The sequence below is a fragment of the Zalophus californianus genome, chromosome 10, assembly GCF_009762305.2.
Source record: "Zalophus californianus isolate mZalCal1 chromosome 10, mZalCal1.pri.v2, whole genome shotgun sequence".
Taxonomy (NCBI): domain Eukaryota; kingdom Metazoa; phylum Chordata; class Mammalia; order Carnivora; family Otariidae; genus Zalophus; species Zalophus californianus.
Genome location: NC_045604.1, coordinates 29055176 through 29071179, shown reverse-complemented (window position 1 = coordinate 29071179; position 16004 = coordinate 29055176). Strand labels below are relative to the sequence as shown.

Sequence of the window (16004 nt, the reverse complement as noted above, 5' to 3'; positions counted from 1 at the left end):
CCTGGTGTGAGCTACCTTCGTGCCTGGGACCACGCTCCATGGACATCACTATACATGTGTCCCCAGGGGTTTGTGTGTCTAGGAGAATGCACGCAGAAGTCCCAGAATAGTAAGTCCCTAGTGGGGTAGTTTTATGGGGCAGGCAGCCTTTCAGGTTTCCAGGAAGGATCTGAGTAGGATACAAAGTAGACTTAATTTACCTTAAGTTGGCTAGCTTTCATTCATTCGTCCATTCAAAAATGGTTTTTTATTGAGCCCCTAATATGTGCCAGTACCATTTTACAGGCTAAGTCTGCAGTTTCAGAGAGAATCCCCTGTTCACATGGCGTTTTCCTCTGGCATGCCCACACATGACAGGTGTACTAGTGTGCGGTCTTGTATCTCCAGTCTGGTCCTTGGGACTTCATGCCCCCCCCTCCCCCGTCCTCTGAGGGGGAAGCTGCCTTCGAGTAGAATGGTTGTCCCCATAGGATTGAGTACTCCCTTTGGACAGGGGCTGTGCTTCAGCGCAAAGCCTGGGAGCCCTCCCCCACGGGGCTGGTCTCTGCCATGACCTCAGGACAGAAGAAGGTAGATTTCTGGCTCTCCCGGGGGGGCCTGGTCAAGAAAGGCTCCTTTTTCCTCGAGAGAAGTCTCCCTGGGTTCCTGAGCTGAGCACATACTTTCTCCATGAGCGAGCAGGGCCAGGACAGAGGGGCGTCTCCCTGGGGCCTCACCTCCTGCACGTCACGGGGGGAGGGAAGCGAGAGAAAGGAGCGGAGGGCCGGGAGACGCCGAGGTCCCACACTCGGGCCTCGCAGCCCTGCCCCCCAGGAGCGCTCGCTCGCGCAGCGGCAGCGCCCTGCAGCTCTGCACCCGCGGCGGCGGCGGCGGCGGCGCGCGGCCAGTGCAGTGGGTGGTGCAGGGCAGGGGTGGTATATCCAGTCTGACCGAGGGCGGGCCTCGCCAGTGCCAGCACGGGGACGAGCCGGGGCGGAGGCGCCAGGAGCCGCCGCCGGGAGCCTCACCAGGACCACTCACTCTATGGCCCTCGGGAGCCGCTGAGCACAGCAGAGCCAGCAGAGCCTCAGCCGCCCGCCCGCCGCCCCTCGCCGCCCCTCGCCGCCCCTCTCGGCTCTCGCAGGCCCGGCCCGCGCCTCCCGCCGCCATGAACCACTCGCCGCTCAAGACCGCCTTGGCGTACGAATGCTTCCCGGACCAGGACAACTCGACGCTGGCTTTGCCTTCGGACCAAAAGATGAAGACGGGCACGTCGGGCAGGCAGCGCGTGCAGGAGCAGGTGATGATGACCGTCAAGCGGCAGAAGTCCAAGTCTTCCCAGTCGTCCACCCTGAGCCACTCCAACCGAGGTAAAGTTTCGGCGCCCCGCGCGACCCATGAGCTCCGGCCCCGCGCCTCTCGGCCACGCGGCGGGGACCGAAGGTGGCGCGCCTCCCGGAGCTGCGGGGAGGCGAGCGAGCGCGGCGTCTGCGCCGCCGGTCCGACGGGGTGCGGCGGCGGCGGGCGAGCGGCTGGCGCGAGCCCCAGGCTGGGGACGCGAAGGCGGGCTCGCGCGGCGGGGCGAGGGGGCCACGGCCAGGGGCGTCTCTCCGGCGCGCCGAGGTTGAGCATCGCCCGCGGGCCCGTGGACCCGGCACCCAGAGCCCGGGAGGCTTTCTTCCCCAAACTGCTCCCGGAACAGCCCCCGCCTCTCGGTCTCCCCAAGGCTGTGGGTCCCCCTCACTCCCCGCGGTGGCGCCAACGGCAGGAAGCCAGGTAGCCGGCGCCCAGGCCGGCAGATTCCCTGTCCAGGTGGGACCAGTGCGTGGCCGCCGTGCCGGGCGAGGGAGTCACGGTGACGGGAGTTGGGGCTCAGGAGAGGCGCTGCGGGACGGGGGACCAGTCCTTGGAACGCCGCAGCGCGTTAGCAGGAGCCTCACACCCGGAAGAGGCAAGTCTGGTTGGAAGGTCACCCCAGGACCAGTGCGCGCCCTGAGGCTCCCCGAGGCCCGGGAAGGGCGGCTGCGGATGCCCTCTTTGCTCAGTAGCTACTGCAGAAGCTTTCTTTCCCACCGGATTCTCCCTACTTCACTTGGCTTTACTTTACATGTGTCAGGAGGAGGGTAGTAAATGAGGTTGTCAAGGCTGGACATCCCAGAAGGCGCCCAGGGCTGAGCCCTCATGGTGAGCACTTGTCCAGTTCAGGTGTTCAGCCTGACCGGCCATCAGCGGGCTGTCCCCACTAGCGGTGCTGAGGTCCCCCAAGCAGGGAGCATGTGTGTGTGTGTCCTAGGACCCCTGAAACTCAAGGAGGAAGGTACAATATCTGACGGGGGCATTTGTGGAGAATTTTTAGACCACATACTTTAATACAAAAGATTCCTAGTAAGAATTACACACAAACCAGCAAACTCTCTGTTTACTGGTTTAGTTAAACTTAGTAAATGCTAATAAAGATTCTTCAGACTGCAAACCAGTACTGGTCAACCAAGACTGATTTATGGAGTCAGGCCTCTAAGAGAGAGTAAGGGGAGCGGGGGATAGTAAAGAGGAAGGAGGCAAAGGAGACAGATAGACCCCTGCCCATCTCCCGCCACACACACACACACACACACACACGCGCGCGCGGGCGCGCACACACACACACACGCACACGTGCGCGCGCGTGCTGGCTCACATTTCCTACTCCAGCTTGGTCTCTTTCCCTCTCTCTCTCATTCCTGAGCGGCCCCTGTGTAGAGCTGAGGGAGGGAAAATGGCTGGCTGAGGACTTCCCTGCACCCCAAACCTAAAGGTCTTTGCTGCTGTGCGTGCCCTTTGCCCTGGCCTGGACTCCTGGTTCCTCTCCTGCCTGACTTCCACTCAAGGTTGTACCGACTCCAGAGCATTTGCTTCCTCTTTTATTTGGTGCTTTGGTAGCTGCTTACTAGCCTTTTTTGGAAGTAGATTTGGGATGATTAAAAAAAAAAAAAGTCCCCATTTCTGGGCACAGCCCAGTCACAGCTCAAGGCAACCTACTCCCGGCACAAGACTTAGCTGTCCCTCTCCCACTCCCATGCCATCCCTGGCCTGAGCTCCAGGCTCACAGCTCCAGAAAAGTCTCAAAAATCCCCGGTGCCCCAAATACCCCTTCTCCTTCCTAGCTATGGGGATGCGGGCGAGTGTCTGTCATCAGGCAGTGCTCTGTTTCTGACCTTGCCCCTTGTGGGTAACATCTGCTCAGTGGGATCTCCTTCTCTCCATCCCAAGATCCTCCAGGGGACTTCAGCCAGGTGAGGGTTGACTTCCTTGGCTGATGCACACCTCTCCAGAAACAGGCTTCTCCAAGGACTGACCCTGTAGGTGTGTCCCCTCTGCCCTCAGCTCTGGTGAGGTTCCCACAGGGGCAGTTTCCCCAGAGGCATCCTAGGTGGAAGAGGCGGTTGGGTCACTTGGAGCTGGTGTTTCTGGTTTATCTGGCTTTGTTTTCATCAGATTTCCCCCTTCTCTTCATCAGAACCGCCCAAGCATTCCCTATTTGCTCAGTGGCCATTCCTACTACATTTGCTCTCTCTTTTTGTGTTGGTTTATACCCCATGCACCTGCTCTGGTTGCTGGGAGGAGCGAGCTGGCAGTTGTGGAAGGACCATACCCTGGGTCATTGCCTTAACCCGCCCCCCGCCCCAGACACACTGGAATCCTCCTTCAAGAGGGAAGAGTCAAATTCTCTAGGGTGTTTGGTTCCCTTGGGGCCCCTAAATCCCACCAGGGCTCCCCGGGTTAAGAACGCCCGCCCCAGAGAAGGCCAGCCACACCTCACAGGTTGCCTGGCAGGCAGCCACCACTCCTTGTACCCCGTGAAGGACAGCCAGGAATCGGCCACAGGTGATTCCAGCAATAGAATTGGCTTTTCTCCAGAGTCTGCCCCCAAGAAGGTTCTCCTCTGTCTTGTCGGTGAGGGGGCATTGAGCCACCAAGGGTTCAGAGAGGAGCCCCGTGGAAGGAGCCTGACGCTCCATACCTATTTCCACCCATGCCTTCCCCCAAACACAGCAGATGAGATAGATGCCTCGCCCTGGTCAGGATGTCCTCAGGGAGGGAGGAGGGGGCTCTGGGGTCTGCAGACCCTGCAGGAGGAGGCTGCTCTGAACCTGCCTCCCCATCTGGGTCTTTTTCTGAACTGGCCGCTAAGTATTGCTCTCCTGTGCTTCCAGAGTGTCCTTGTGTGTGTGTGGCAGGGTGTCTTCTCAGACTGTGTGGGTAGCAGGAGGAAACCCAGAGGATGGTGCTGCTCAGCCAAAGATCTTTGCTAGGGAGACTTGACCTGCCTGAGGCAGGAAAGTCCCTGCAGGTGCTCATCATGAGCTGCCCTGTTGGGGGGTCAAGGGCTAGTGCATCAGTTAGGAAGCCCAAAGGGAATGCTTTTCCACATTCAGGTTCTTTTGAACTTCATTTGGAACCTCTTCCTAAAGCTTAACTCGAATCTTATTTGGTCCCACTTCAACATCACCATGAATATACATCCCACACAGTCTAATGACACCAACTTTCTTTTTCGTATCGCTTCTCGTTCCAGAGAAATCCCAACACTAACAGCGTCATTGTCCTTATTTGTCTCACTACCTGCTTAGACATCTGTGATTTTTTAGTTTCAACCTTCTCCTTTCTTTTCAGAACTACCATTTCCTATCTAACATGGCCAAACCTGGATTTCTCCCTGGTCGGAGATAGGTTTGGGGCCATGCTGGGCTAGGGAAGGTGCCTGTTCCCCACTTTGTCATCCTGCATCTATCCCTCGCAGGGCAGTTACTACTTGAGGCCGTCCTAGGGGGCAGCCTTGTACTGCCTTGGTCCCCCGTGCCGTGCACAGGTGAAGGTCCCTGCCTCAGGACCCCGCCTTCGTTGGCATTTCTGTATTTGCGTTTGGCTGTGTCTCAGCATGAACCTCGGCCCGTGTGAGGTTCTGCTCTTTCTAGTCTCTTGAAAGTTGTCCTTTCCTGACCACAGTCCACAAACAGACATCACTCCTGGCATTGTTTTCTCGGGAACAAAGCTGGCATGGGAGAGGGTAAAGTGTGTCTGAGCTTTAACTTTTTCCAGCAGCAAACGTCCTAATTAAACTTCAAATGAACCAATTCCTGTTTCTTTACGATGTATCTTGGCTTGAAGCTGAGGTTTTACCAGAATTTCCGTGTGCCTGTTACAACACATACAAAAATGCCACGTATTCCAGAATGTTTCACAGCAAATGCTGTTTCCCCGGACCCTGCTTCTTTGCTAAGTTCATTGGCACAGGTTTAAAAAAGAAAAAGGAAAAAGAAACAAATTTTTCTCCCCACACACCAAATTATAAATATCAATAAGCTATTTGTTCCCGGTCTAAAAATCTGGAAACTACTTCTGCCAGGGGGTATGACCCCTAGAAGGTATGTGATATTTGGACAAAATAAGATGGAAGAATGTTAGATATCCTCATGTGAGGTTCTTTACAGGCGCGCACTGCACACATGCGCACACACGTGTACACATGTGTACCCGCACCCCTGCACACACACACCTGTAGCATGCTTGCGCACACACACCCAACCTTGCAGTTTGCGCTAGTGCAGGAGTCCAGCCTGGTGTCAGGTATGTGTTCTACCTGGATTGATTGCTGGCTGGTGTGTGATCTTGGGTAAGTCACTGCCTCTCTCTGGGCCTCTGCAACTGTACGAGATCAGATTAGATCATCTCCAAAGTGTGCTATGGTGGTAACCATCTCTGGAAGTAGATCACATCACGCCCTATCTCTGCAGACCACTCCCCAGACTGTCTGTAGCTGTCCTACAAAAAGACTCTTCCCCTCAATGAGTGTCCATCAAGGTTTCCCTCTTGTAAACATCCTAACATACCAAAAGCCATCCACTCTGCTGCTCTCAAGCCTGGCTGCACGTTGAAATCATCTGGGAATTTTAAAAAATGCAAATGCCTGCGTCCTACCCCCAGAGATTCTGATTTAGTGAGTTATGGGGGACAGTACAGGCATTAGGACACTTAAAGTCTCCTAGGCAGTTCTGATGTGCAACTAAGTTAAGGAATCATTGTTCTGGTCCCCATCTTTCACTCACACTTAGACCCGGCATGAGGATCGCCCTCATGAGATGCACACACATGTACATACACACACAAACATACACACACATGCACGAAGACCGATAGACGTCTAATGTGGTAATCGCTGATGACAATATTTTAGTCTGGATCCCCAGGCAGGTGGCTGTGTCCTGTTCTGACCTTTGTCCGCACGAATCTACCACCCTGCCCCCATGCCGGCCCTGTTCCCACAAGACGTTCCCACCCTCTACCCAGTCCTTGGGTTTAGTGGTGGCTAGGAACAGACGATCAGGAAGAGAAGCGGGGCTCCCAGCAGACCTGGGAGGGAAAGGAGCGAACACAGGCTGGAGCAGCATCTCTGTTCTGTACACATGCCCAGGAGAAGGGTGAGAACCACACCAAAGTGCCTAGTGAGGTTGTGCTGAACTCCTTGCCCTCCTCAGGCATGGAAGCTTCCAGATAGGAATGTCCACAGTGCTCCCAGCTGGCCTGGGCAGAAGGAAATGGGAGGTCATCTGGCCATTCCCCTCCTTTGGGCACCTGAACGTTCCCACGGGCACTGCTCCTGCCCAATCTTGACCATCTCGGAGGGACATCATCCCAGAAGTATCTTCAGGCAGTTCTTCCTAGTACCTCATTTAAATTCTTCTTGCTATGGGCCTAGCCTTACTGAGCACCACGGGTGGAAGAGATTTCAGGGGGTGAAATAAAAGCATTGTCAGGGCTGAAAGATAATGAGCTTCCTCTCCCAAATGTTTTTTGCTGAGGAGCAGATGGGCTTTACTTCAGTGTAGAAGCCAGAAGAGACATGGGCCTTATGGGACGCAGATCAAGCAATAGACACACATCCAGTGCAGCATGCCCTGTGACAGCCCTCCTGACTAGCAAAGGAGAGGGATCTGGGGGAAGGAGGGAGTGGAGGAGAGGGGTTTCAGATGACCTCTGTCCCTGCGGGCAGCCTGTTCATCAGGCAGGCGGAAGTCATGAGTGCGTTGTCCAGGTAGACCCTGGTCCTGGGATCAGGAGTGGGGTGGGGATCTAGTGTAAACAGAAGATCTCTTGCTTCAGGGAGTTCCCAGCCCCCTTGCTTTCTGGGAGAGAGGCCCGTAAGTACATGTGCATGTGCCCACACACACATACACACCCGTGTACAGAAGCCGCACTCCATGGAACACACAAGCCAGCAAGAAGTGGATAGAGAAGCTGGCCAGAAAGCTGACATGGTTACACTAGAGGGCTTGGAGTGCCCAGAGCTGGGTGGGGTCACCTCTAGAAGAAGCTGATTTTTGTGCAAGGTTTTGAATGCCGGGAGAGGGTTTGGCTGAGAAGAAGAGAAAGAATGTTTCAGGTGCGGTGGGTGTGACCGATTTGAAAGCTTGGAAGGTGCAACAGGATGAGTCATCCCTGCCAAGGTTTGCCCGTCCCCCTTGGAGAGAGCAGTCCATGTATCCTAACAAAGAAGCTGCCTCCCTTTTCAAAGCTTTGGTGGGCGAGATAGCTTCGCTGCCCCTGTGACACAAGAGAGAATCAGATAATCATCTCAGGCAGCAAAGGGAAGCAGCATCCAGGGATGCTGATGATCAGAGGGGTGGATTTTTTGAGATGGGTTTACACCCTGAAACCCTGACACAGATGAGACAAGCTGTGCGGACAGAGCTGCTGGAATTGATCGTACGCTGGAGGAAGCAATATGTTCTCAGAGACATTTGCTCTTTGACCTCGGGGTTCTGTGGGTGGGCTTGTGCCTCCTGGGGACAATGCCCAAGTTGGGCTGGCAGCCAGCTCCACTGAGAAGCCCACGCTTTGCTTCTGGCATGCTCACCCTTCTGGAGGAAACAGTGGGAATGCAGGTGCTCAGCTACGAAAGTAGGGGTGATTCTGTGGGGTGAGCTGGGTGCTGGAATCACCTCCCCTTACCACCCCCGACAGCAAGGATCCTCCTCAGGGAGGTGGCTGTGCCTGCTCTCGAGCTGCTCTCAGATCCTCTGTCTCCCTGGATTACCCCACCCATCAGGGACCTCTTTGGATGGGAGGAGGGCCTGGTTGAGTAGCCTTCCAGGACCCTGGTCCCATGCTGCAGTTTGGGGGATGTGGAGCCTCCAGACACCTAAGCACCTCCACCATGAGGGGTGAACTGCTTGACAAAAAAGGCCCGCTCAGTCCAGGTTTGGCCCACCCCAGCCAGAGCCACGCCCTGCGCCCAAAATCCCAGGGAAAGAAGAGACATGATGCTTGCTTCAGTGAGTGCCCGAAGTACATGATGGTGGACACTGGCACAGTCATGAGATGGAGAACTGACTGCACCTGACCGTGCCCCTGTTCTGAGGAGGCAGTTAGCCAGGGGTGATGGGACCAGGTGGAGTTAATCAGGAAAGGCTCCCTAGAAATGAGTTGTGAAGAAGTCGGGGGACTCGATAGAGAAGGGAAAGCTGTCAGAGCTATTACCATCACTCTCACTGAGAACCCCCATGTTCTTGCTGTTGAACCTGACTTTCCAAGGGTCATGTGTACCAGCCAGACACCCTAGGGTCAGGAGAAGGGAGCCCCACTCTTATTAATAGAACTCACCTCACCTCCTACCTGCATGTCTTTGGTCATCGGGCACAATGCAAAGTGTGACCTCAAGTAGGTAACTTCTCTGGACTCCTTCTCTACCTCAGAACCTTGGCCCCAAGTGCAGCTACCCTACTGCCAGAGAAGCGGTGCTGGCTGGTGTGATGGCAGCCTCATTCTCACAAGGAAGCGAAGCAAAGCATCTTAAGGTGGGAGTCAGGTGATCTGACCCCCAATTGCAGATGGATCTTAGGGAGTGCCTTTAGGAGCCACCTGGAAGGGCCTGGAGGCCTTGGCCCCACCAAAAGTTGAGTGTTGTAGCCCACACCTGTCATCACTAAAGTCACCACTGGGACACAGGGACTGGCTTTTGGAAGGATAGGGCATTCCAGAGGTCTTATTCACCCCTGCCTCCATGGTAGAGAACTCCCTACCTCCCACATGGAGGAGATAATGTGAGAGAGAGGCAGGCAGGTGCAGGGCATGGAGGGAGGAGATGCTTCATCTGATGACCAAGAGGGTGAGTGATGTCACTGCTGACAGATTCCCTTTTGAGAAGAAGTGCAGGCCCCATGGGAGCCTGCCCTCTCCTGAGCCTCCCGGGGATGTCTCCCCTAGCAGAAGGCCTCCCTGGGGCTCCACAGAACTCTTTGTCTGTCACCATCCCAGATTTTCTATCTAAAAGCAGCTGGCTGATCCACAGCTGCCCTTGGGTGAGACATCGCTGCTCACGGGGCAACAGCCAGGTGAACTCTGGCCCATCAAACCCTGCAAGGGATGAGAGAAATAGGCTGGACCGGGGGGAATCAGACGAGACCTGGCGGTCAGCTGCCTCAGGGCCTGACGTGCGTGCCTAGGGTCCTGGCCATAGCCCCTTCCCCGGCGTGAGCTGGGTCGGGATGGCTGAGCCCATGAGATGGCTTCCAGCCTCCTCCTGACAAAGGCAGCCTTTCCAGGGGGGCAGCTTCCTGAGAAAGGAAGAGGAACCAGCTGTCTGCACTTGGTAGGGGAGCTCGGATCAAGTCAGAGGCTCAGGAGAGTCCGCTCAGGAGTCAGGCCTGGGCCCGCAGGACACCTCTGGGAGGACCCCGAGGCAGGCAGCAAAGGAGGTGGTGGTGTACCTTTGATGTCTCCCCATCTTCCTTGCAAGCTTCTCTGAATGCCATGGGGCATGCATGGGTTACTATAATCACATGGCCATGGGACGCTGGAGCTGTATGGGGCCTTTGGGGTATATAGAGGCCAACCCCTTCTTTTTACAGAAGAAGCTGAGGCCCAGAGAGAGCAAGCGACTTGCCCAAATGTCAGAGCCAAGACCAATGTCAACACCTCTAGGCTTTCAGGGCAAGTTATCTCTGCCATAGCCGATAACCCTAATGGCCTGTTGCTCCTCCATGATGGCAGGGGAGGGGTGGGAATGGGAATCGGGGCAGTGGCCCCTCCTATATGCAATGGGGTGGCCCTCTGGCTGGCTTCAGACAGAGGAAATGGCACCGGGCAGAGACACCTGGCCCATTCCAAAGCTGCCGCCCCACCGCGCTATTCCTTCTCTCAGCTCAAATGCTAACCCCCCCCCCCCACACCCACTGCCCTAAAAAGGCTTAGGAATCTGAGTGGGTGTGATGTGGCAGATGGGAAGGAGCTAATCTGGCCAGGTAAGATCACTGTCAAACCCTTCCCGCTAGATAGGGTTTCTGATGCTGGAGTCTGACCATCACTTCAGAGAAAAGAAGTGCTCATCCCCCTTAGGAGGCTCTCGCTGGATCCCACTTTTCTTTTTTTCCCCAGAGGGCTCATCACATAAAAAGAGTGTGGGGCAAGCCTTGCTCTGGGTGTCCAGGCCATAGAGCCCTGGCTTCGCCCTCATGCACATCCCGGTGTAGGGAATGGGACCACAGGCAGGATGTGACTCAGGGTCCAGACAGCAGGGAAGGATGTGTTTAGATGTAGGAGAGGTCGCCCTGGGCAGGGCTGGACAGAAGAGGCTTCCCCAAAGGGATGAGATCCCGAGCTTGGCCGTGAAAGATAGGTGAGATCTGAACGTTGTGGCCAAGAAGGGAAGGCAGACTCGGCAAGGGGCATGGTGTGAGCAAAGTCACGGCCGCGTCCCGGTCAGCCGTGTTTCAAGGACAGTAAGGCAGCCAACAGACCAGCTTTGGCAGAGTTGGGGGACTGTCCTTTAGGGCCCACCTGCCACTGGTGAAGGGGAGAAGAGAAGGCAGCCCCACCAGGAGCCCAAAACCAGTTCGGATTTCTGTGATTCAAAGCCATTTTGCCGCTAATAACCCTAATGACACTCTGTCCTCTTGTGGAGCCTGTCATTTGTGGGTCTCCAAGCACTCTGAAAACATTAATTAATCCTCACTGGGGCCTTTGAGGTTGGTGGCCACCCCGCCTTCACCATCTGGAGCACCTAGGAGATGAAGGAAGTGACAAAAGACCGCGTCGTCACTAGCGGGGGCCGGACTAAGGTTTGAAACCAGAGTCTTTGCCCGGAATTGGCCTCTCATCAGCCCTCACTGCTCTGTGGCTCTGACCTCGGGGCCCTGGACCTGGAATGCTGAGATCCTGCCAGTCCTCCCCCAGTGGGGAGCTTATCCTTGTGGAATGTGGAGTCATGATTCCCTGGAACAGAATGGCGATGCTCCATGGCCCTCTAGGCCAACTCCTGGCTTGTAGGTGTCAACTGACCCCAAGTAACAGGGAGACATTCAGTCAGCCCAGGAAGGGCTCAACCAAGATTTTCAGAGCTGTCCCTGCAGCAGTTGGCCTGGGCCCTTCCTTGGCCCTGACTGTGAAGGAGGTAGAGTAGAGAGACAGAGATGGCAAGTGGATGACACATATTTCCTATCCTCCCCCTTCAAGAGCTCAGCCCTGGTCTCCTCCATGGGGCATGGTGGACCTGGATGCTGTGGGGAGGAGAGGTGAGTGAAGAGCATGGCCATCCCTGTCCTAACCCCCTGCCTTTGTCCTCAAGGTTCCATGTATGATGGCTTGGCCGACAATTACAACAACTATGGGACCACCAGCCGGAGCAGCTACTACTCCAAGTTCCAGGCGGGGAATGGCTCGTGGGGATATCCGGTAAGGAGCTGCTCCCATTCAAAAAGACCCGGAATAGTGGTGGGGATGGTTTAGGGCTTGTGGGAGAGCAAACCTGCATAGGTTGCTGAGAAGAGTGATACAGGGTGGGAAGGGGCTGCTTTGGTCCCTGAGGTGAGGCCCAGCAGCCCTGACCAGGTCCATTTGCTTGGCCATTACTTTATGGATGGCTGTTAGTGCAGTCTCCTATTTAGGCTGATTGGATATTTCTGGATGTCTCAAATGAGAACGTTTTAGAAAAAGCATAAAGAAAAGAGCATGTGTTTTAAGTCCATGTTCTAAAATGTCTGATATGATCATGGATTTGAGAGGAGCTTGAATTCTTAAGTTCCATTTGTGGATTGATTAACTTAGATATTTCGAGGAAAATTGTAAAGAGACCTCTCTGCTCCATATGTGCCGATGACCAAGGAGGGTGCTCTAGAAGTCCCCTGGGGCTGGGAGAGCATGTACCCTGCAGTGACTCTTGGATAAGAGTGTACAAGCTGGAGTGGAGTGTTGAGTTTATAAGTTGGACAGGGGCTCCTGACTGGCTCAGTTGGTAAAGCATGCAACTCTTGATCTCAGGGTCCTGAGTTTGAGCCCTACGTTGGGCTTGGAGTATCTATAAGTGCCTATAAGTTGGACAAACCTGGATCCAAATTCTAGCTCTGCTACTCACTGAGCATGTGACCCTGGGCAAGATATATCTACCCCTGGGCCTCAGTCTCCTCACATATAAAATGGGTATAACAAAGTCTACGTCGTGGGGTTATTGTCAGGATTAAATGAAATAATGAGCATTAAAAAAACCTGATGATCATCAGTCTTAAGGGTTTTTTTTAACTAACAAAGGTAGAGATATTCTAGATCCTTTAATCCTAGCCCTGTCACTGTCTTTCTGTGTGATTTCAAAACACTATGCCCATCCATCCATTACTGAACAAATATTTATTTAGCCCTGACCCTGCACCAAGGTCTGTGGTAAATGCTGTGGTTCAACCATACAAAACACTGTAGGAGTTTTCCTCTACTTGAATATCAGGGGTATTGGGCTAAATGACACCCAGGTTTTCTCCCTATCTCCAAATTCTGTGACATTCATTTATTTTTGCTAATTCCAACATTAGCCTGAATGGCTCTTGGGAATTCTTTTATGGGATATTATGCGGATGGAGCGAGAGGCTGCTTTTTCCATGGGAATACGGGGTGCTGTCTTCTTGGGGCTCCAGGTTTCAATGGCATTTGCTTTGAACCCACATTGTTTACAAATGTCACCCCTAAGTTTTGGGGTCCTGGGCAAGGGAAAGGGTGGATGGTTTATGAGTCAGGTGTTCTTTTGGTTGTCAGTTTGATCCTTCCTTCCTAAGTTCTCGTTGGGGCTAACTGGGGAGTGTTTGTCTTTCTTGCATGTTTCAGGTTAGGAACCAGAGGGTAGAATTAACCGGGTTTCCTGCAAATTTATCCCCCTCCCATATTACTGATTTTTGATGTCAATTGATACCGTCAGTGCAACATATAGACAGCTGGCTGAGCCCATAAGCTGACAGATCAGGCACAGATGTGGATAAAGTGCTTTGACATTAAGAGTGATGACCAGACAAAATCTGACTTAGAGAAGATGACTTAGTAATGCAGTATAAAGGCTTATATGAGACCCAGGGAAGGCGGATCACTGGACTGGACCAGCAGTCAGAATGAATAATCGTGCTGACTGAGTGGATGTTACAGGTCTTTACATATATTTTGTTACAAATCAGAGCCTCGAAAGCTTAGCTAGGTTCTAGTCCAGGTTCTACCACTCCATAGCTCTGTGACTAGATAAAACTCCTAACTTCTCTGAGTATCAGTCTTCTCATCTGTAAAATGGGAATGAGGATATCTGTGTGGTGTACTTCACCCACAGGTTGATGTTACGTTAACAGGGAAGTGTTATCAGATGGGCAGTGTGGGGTCATTACACATGGAAATTTGTAACCAAGAACTGCAAAGGAACTCTTTCAGAGGTCTTTCTTTAAAAAAAATCTCCACCTGGCCCATGTTGGGCATTTCTTCTGGTTAATCAACTTAGTCTTCAGTAATCTCAGCAGCTCCTGATACTCCCAAACTGCCCCCACCCTTCCCTGTGCCTGTTTTCTGACAATCCATGAAAATGCCTTCCCTTTCCCGCGCCCTAAGGCCCAACCCTCCTTGCTCCTTCTTCGCTGGCGGGACTTCAGACATGACTCATGACAGGGTAGCTGCTGAGGCACGTCCTGTCTCCTCTCAGCTCAGGAGGGGCTATGGGAACGGTGAAGAGCTGAGCACACATGAGGATTTGGCAGAGGGAGGGGGCAAGGTAGGGAGGAAATGGAATAATTGATATTGGAGCCAGGCATATAATCAGCCAAGGACGGGGAAAAACCAAGCAGGGCCAGGACTTAGGGAGAAGGAGAGAGGGACAAAAGGTAATAGAGCTCAGTGGCGGTGAGATAATCTATGCCCGTGGGATTTTCCCATGGCTGGTACAACTGGCACAGGACCATTTCCTCTCCTCCCTTCTGGTGAAACCAATATGGCAGCAGAAGGCAGGTAATGAGGGGAGCAGGATGTGGTTCGTGGGCACAAGCCTCATCAGCAGGTTTCAGCAGTTGCTGAAAGCTGCTGAAGGCCCGTTTCCCGCAGATACTTCACGTTCACGCCGTCAGCCAACTTGTATTGAGCAACTCCGGGGCAGGGCAGGGAGCGAGGCGCACCGCAGACATCCAGATGAGATTCGGTCTTTGCCCTCAGTGAACTTGCAGTCGAGTTGGGAGAAGCATGGAGGTCAAAGGACAAGTCAAATGCAGCCATTATTTGCTCTTCTGGACTACTGCATCAGTTCTGCCCTTGCTCAGAATATTTCCAGACCCTCTAAAAAAATTTTTTTAAACACAACTATCAGTGTGTTTAAAAAAATTTAAGAAAACCAGCCTTATTTCTTTACTGTCGTGACCTGTATTTGACCAGAAACAATATTAGCCACTTTGAGCACCTCACTCCTCAGATTTAGCTCCAGTTCCAAATATCAAATGAACTTCCAATAACAGAGATCCGTCACCATGAAGTATATACGTTATTTAAATATGCAAAGGATCTGCAGGCAATTCCAAAATGAAAGTTCTAAAAATCTTTTTTTTTTTTTAAGATTTTATTTATTTATTTGACAGAGAGAGACACAGCGAGAGAGGGAGCACAAGCAGGGGGAGTGGGAGAGGGAGAAGCGGGCTTCCCGCGGAGCAGGGAGCCTGATGCGGGGCTCGATCCGGGGACCCTGGGATCATGACCTGAGCCGAAGGCAGCCGCTTAACGACTGAGCCACCCAGGCGCCCCGAAAGTTCTAAAAATCTTAAAAATCAGTGGTGTTACCTTACAATTTGACCTTATATTCTATATCAGCAATAGTCTTTTAATTTAAATAGATGTGTAACTGTACTATTTATAGTCTATGATCACTTATGTCACAAATTAAGAAAATTGAACCAAGAGAGTCTTATCATAACATAAAACTTAATCTGACACACAAAAAGCATCAAGGGGCTTAAGGAAAAGGGAAGATTGATCCAAGGAAAGTCATTGGCCCAGTCAACTCTCTGCCGGCCGTTCCACTCTCCTCCTCCTTCAGAGACAGGGCAGGAGCCCCAGGGTGGCACAGACCGCAGGGAGAGGGAGGAGCGGGGGGAGGTGGGACAGAACGGGGCAGTTTTTAGCCTCCCTGCTCAATTTCTCGGATAAACAGACTCTGCTGTTCTGCTCCAGTTCTCAGGACCAGACTAGTGAAATATTAGGGCCCCCGGGAGGCTGACACTTTACAGCTAAGGCTATGCAGGTCCAGAGAGGGTAAATTACTCAGCAAGGATCACACAGCCGCTTAATAGGACAGCAGACTGGCCTCCTGGCCTCCTAACTCCCAGTCTAATGGAGTTTTGTTCTCGTTACTCCAGACTTTCGATGGTCCTTTTACGTGGGGTTTTTGTTTTGGTTGGGTTTTTGTTTTTGCATCTCAATCTTTTAACACCACAACTGTGTTTTAGGGACCTGCAGGAGAGTTTGGATCCCTTAATTTCCTCCCTCCTCTTATCCCCCAACCAAGCCTACACTTTCCTTGAGGAGCCAGCCTCCCTCAAAGGAAGCAGAGAGCAGCCATTTTTTCCTTCCTAGACTCAAGCTGGATTCACTCAGCCCTAAGGATTAATGGGGGTCAGGCAGAGGTGCCAAATAAAATGCAATAAAATACAATATTTGGGACATATTTACACTAAAATGTTATTTGTCGTTTACCTGAAATCCAGATCTGGCAT

At 53.0% G+C, this 16004-nt stretch overlaps 1 protein-coding gene across 1 annotated transcript in view; it reads left to right on the top strand.

Annotated features, from left to right (window-relative positions):
* The first annotated feature begins 822 nt into the window (after window positions 1–822).
* The window catches only part of PKP1 (plakophilin 1), a 49970-nt gene continuing 34788 nt past the window's right edge, over window positions 823–16004 (top strand). Inside the window, exons 1-2 of the mRNA XM_027612229.2 lie at window positions 823–1349; window positions 11582–11688. Coding sequence (XP_027468030.1) covers window positions 1148–1349; window positions 11582–11688 — 309 coding nt within the window. The 5' untranslated portion in view covers window positions 823–1147. The remainder of the gene's footprint in view (window positions 1350–11581; window positions 11689–16004) is intronic.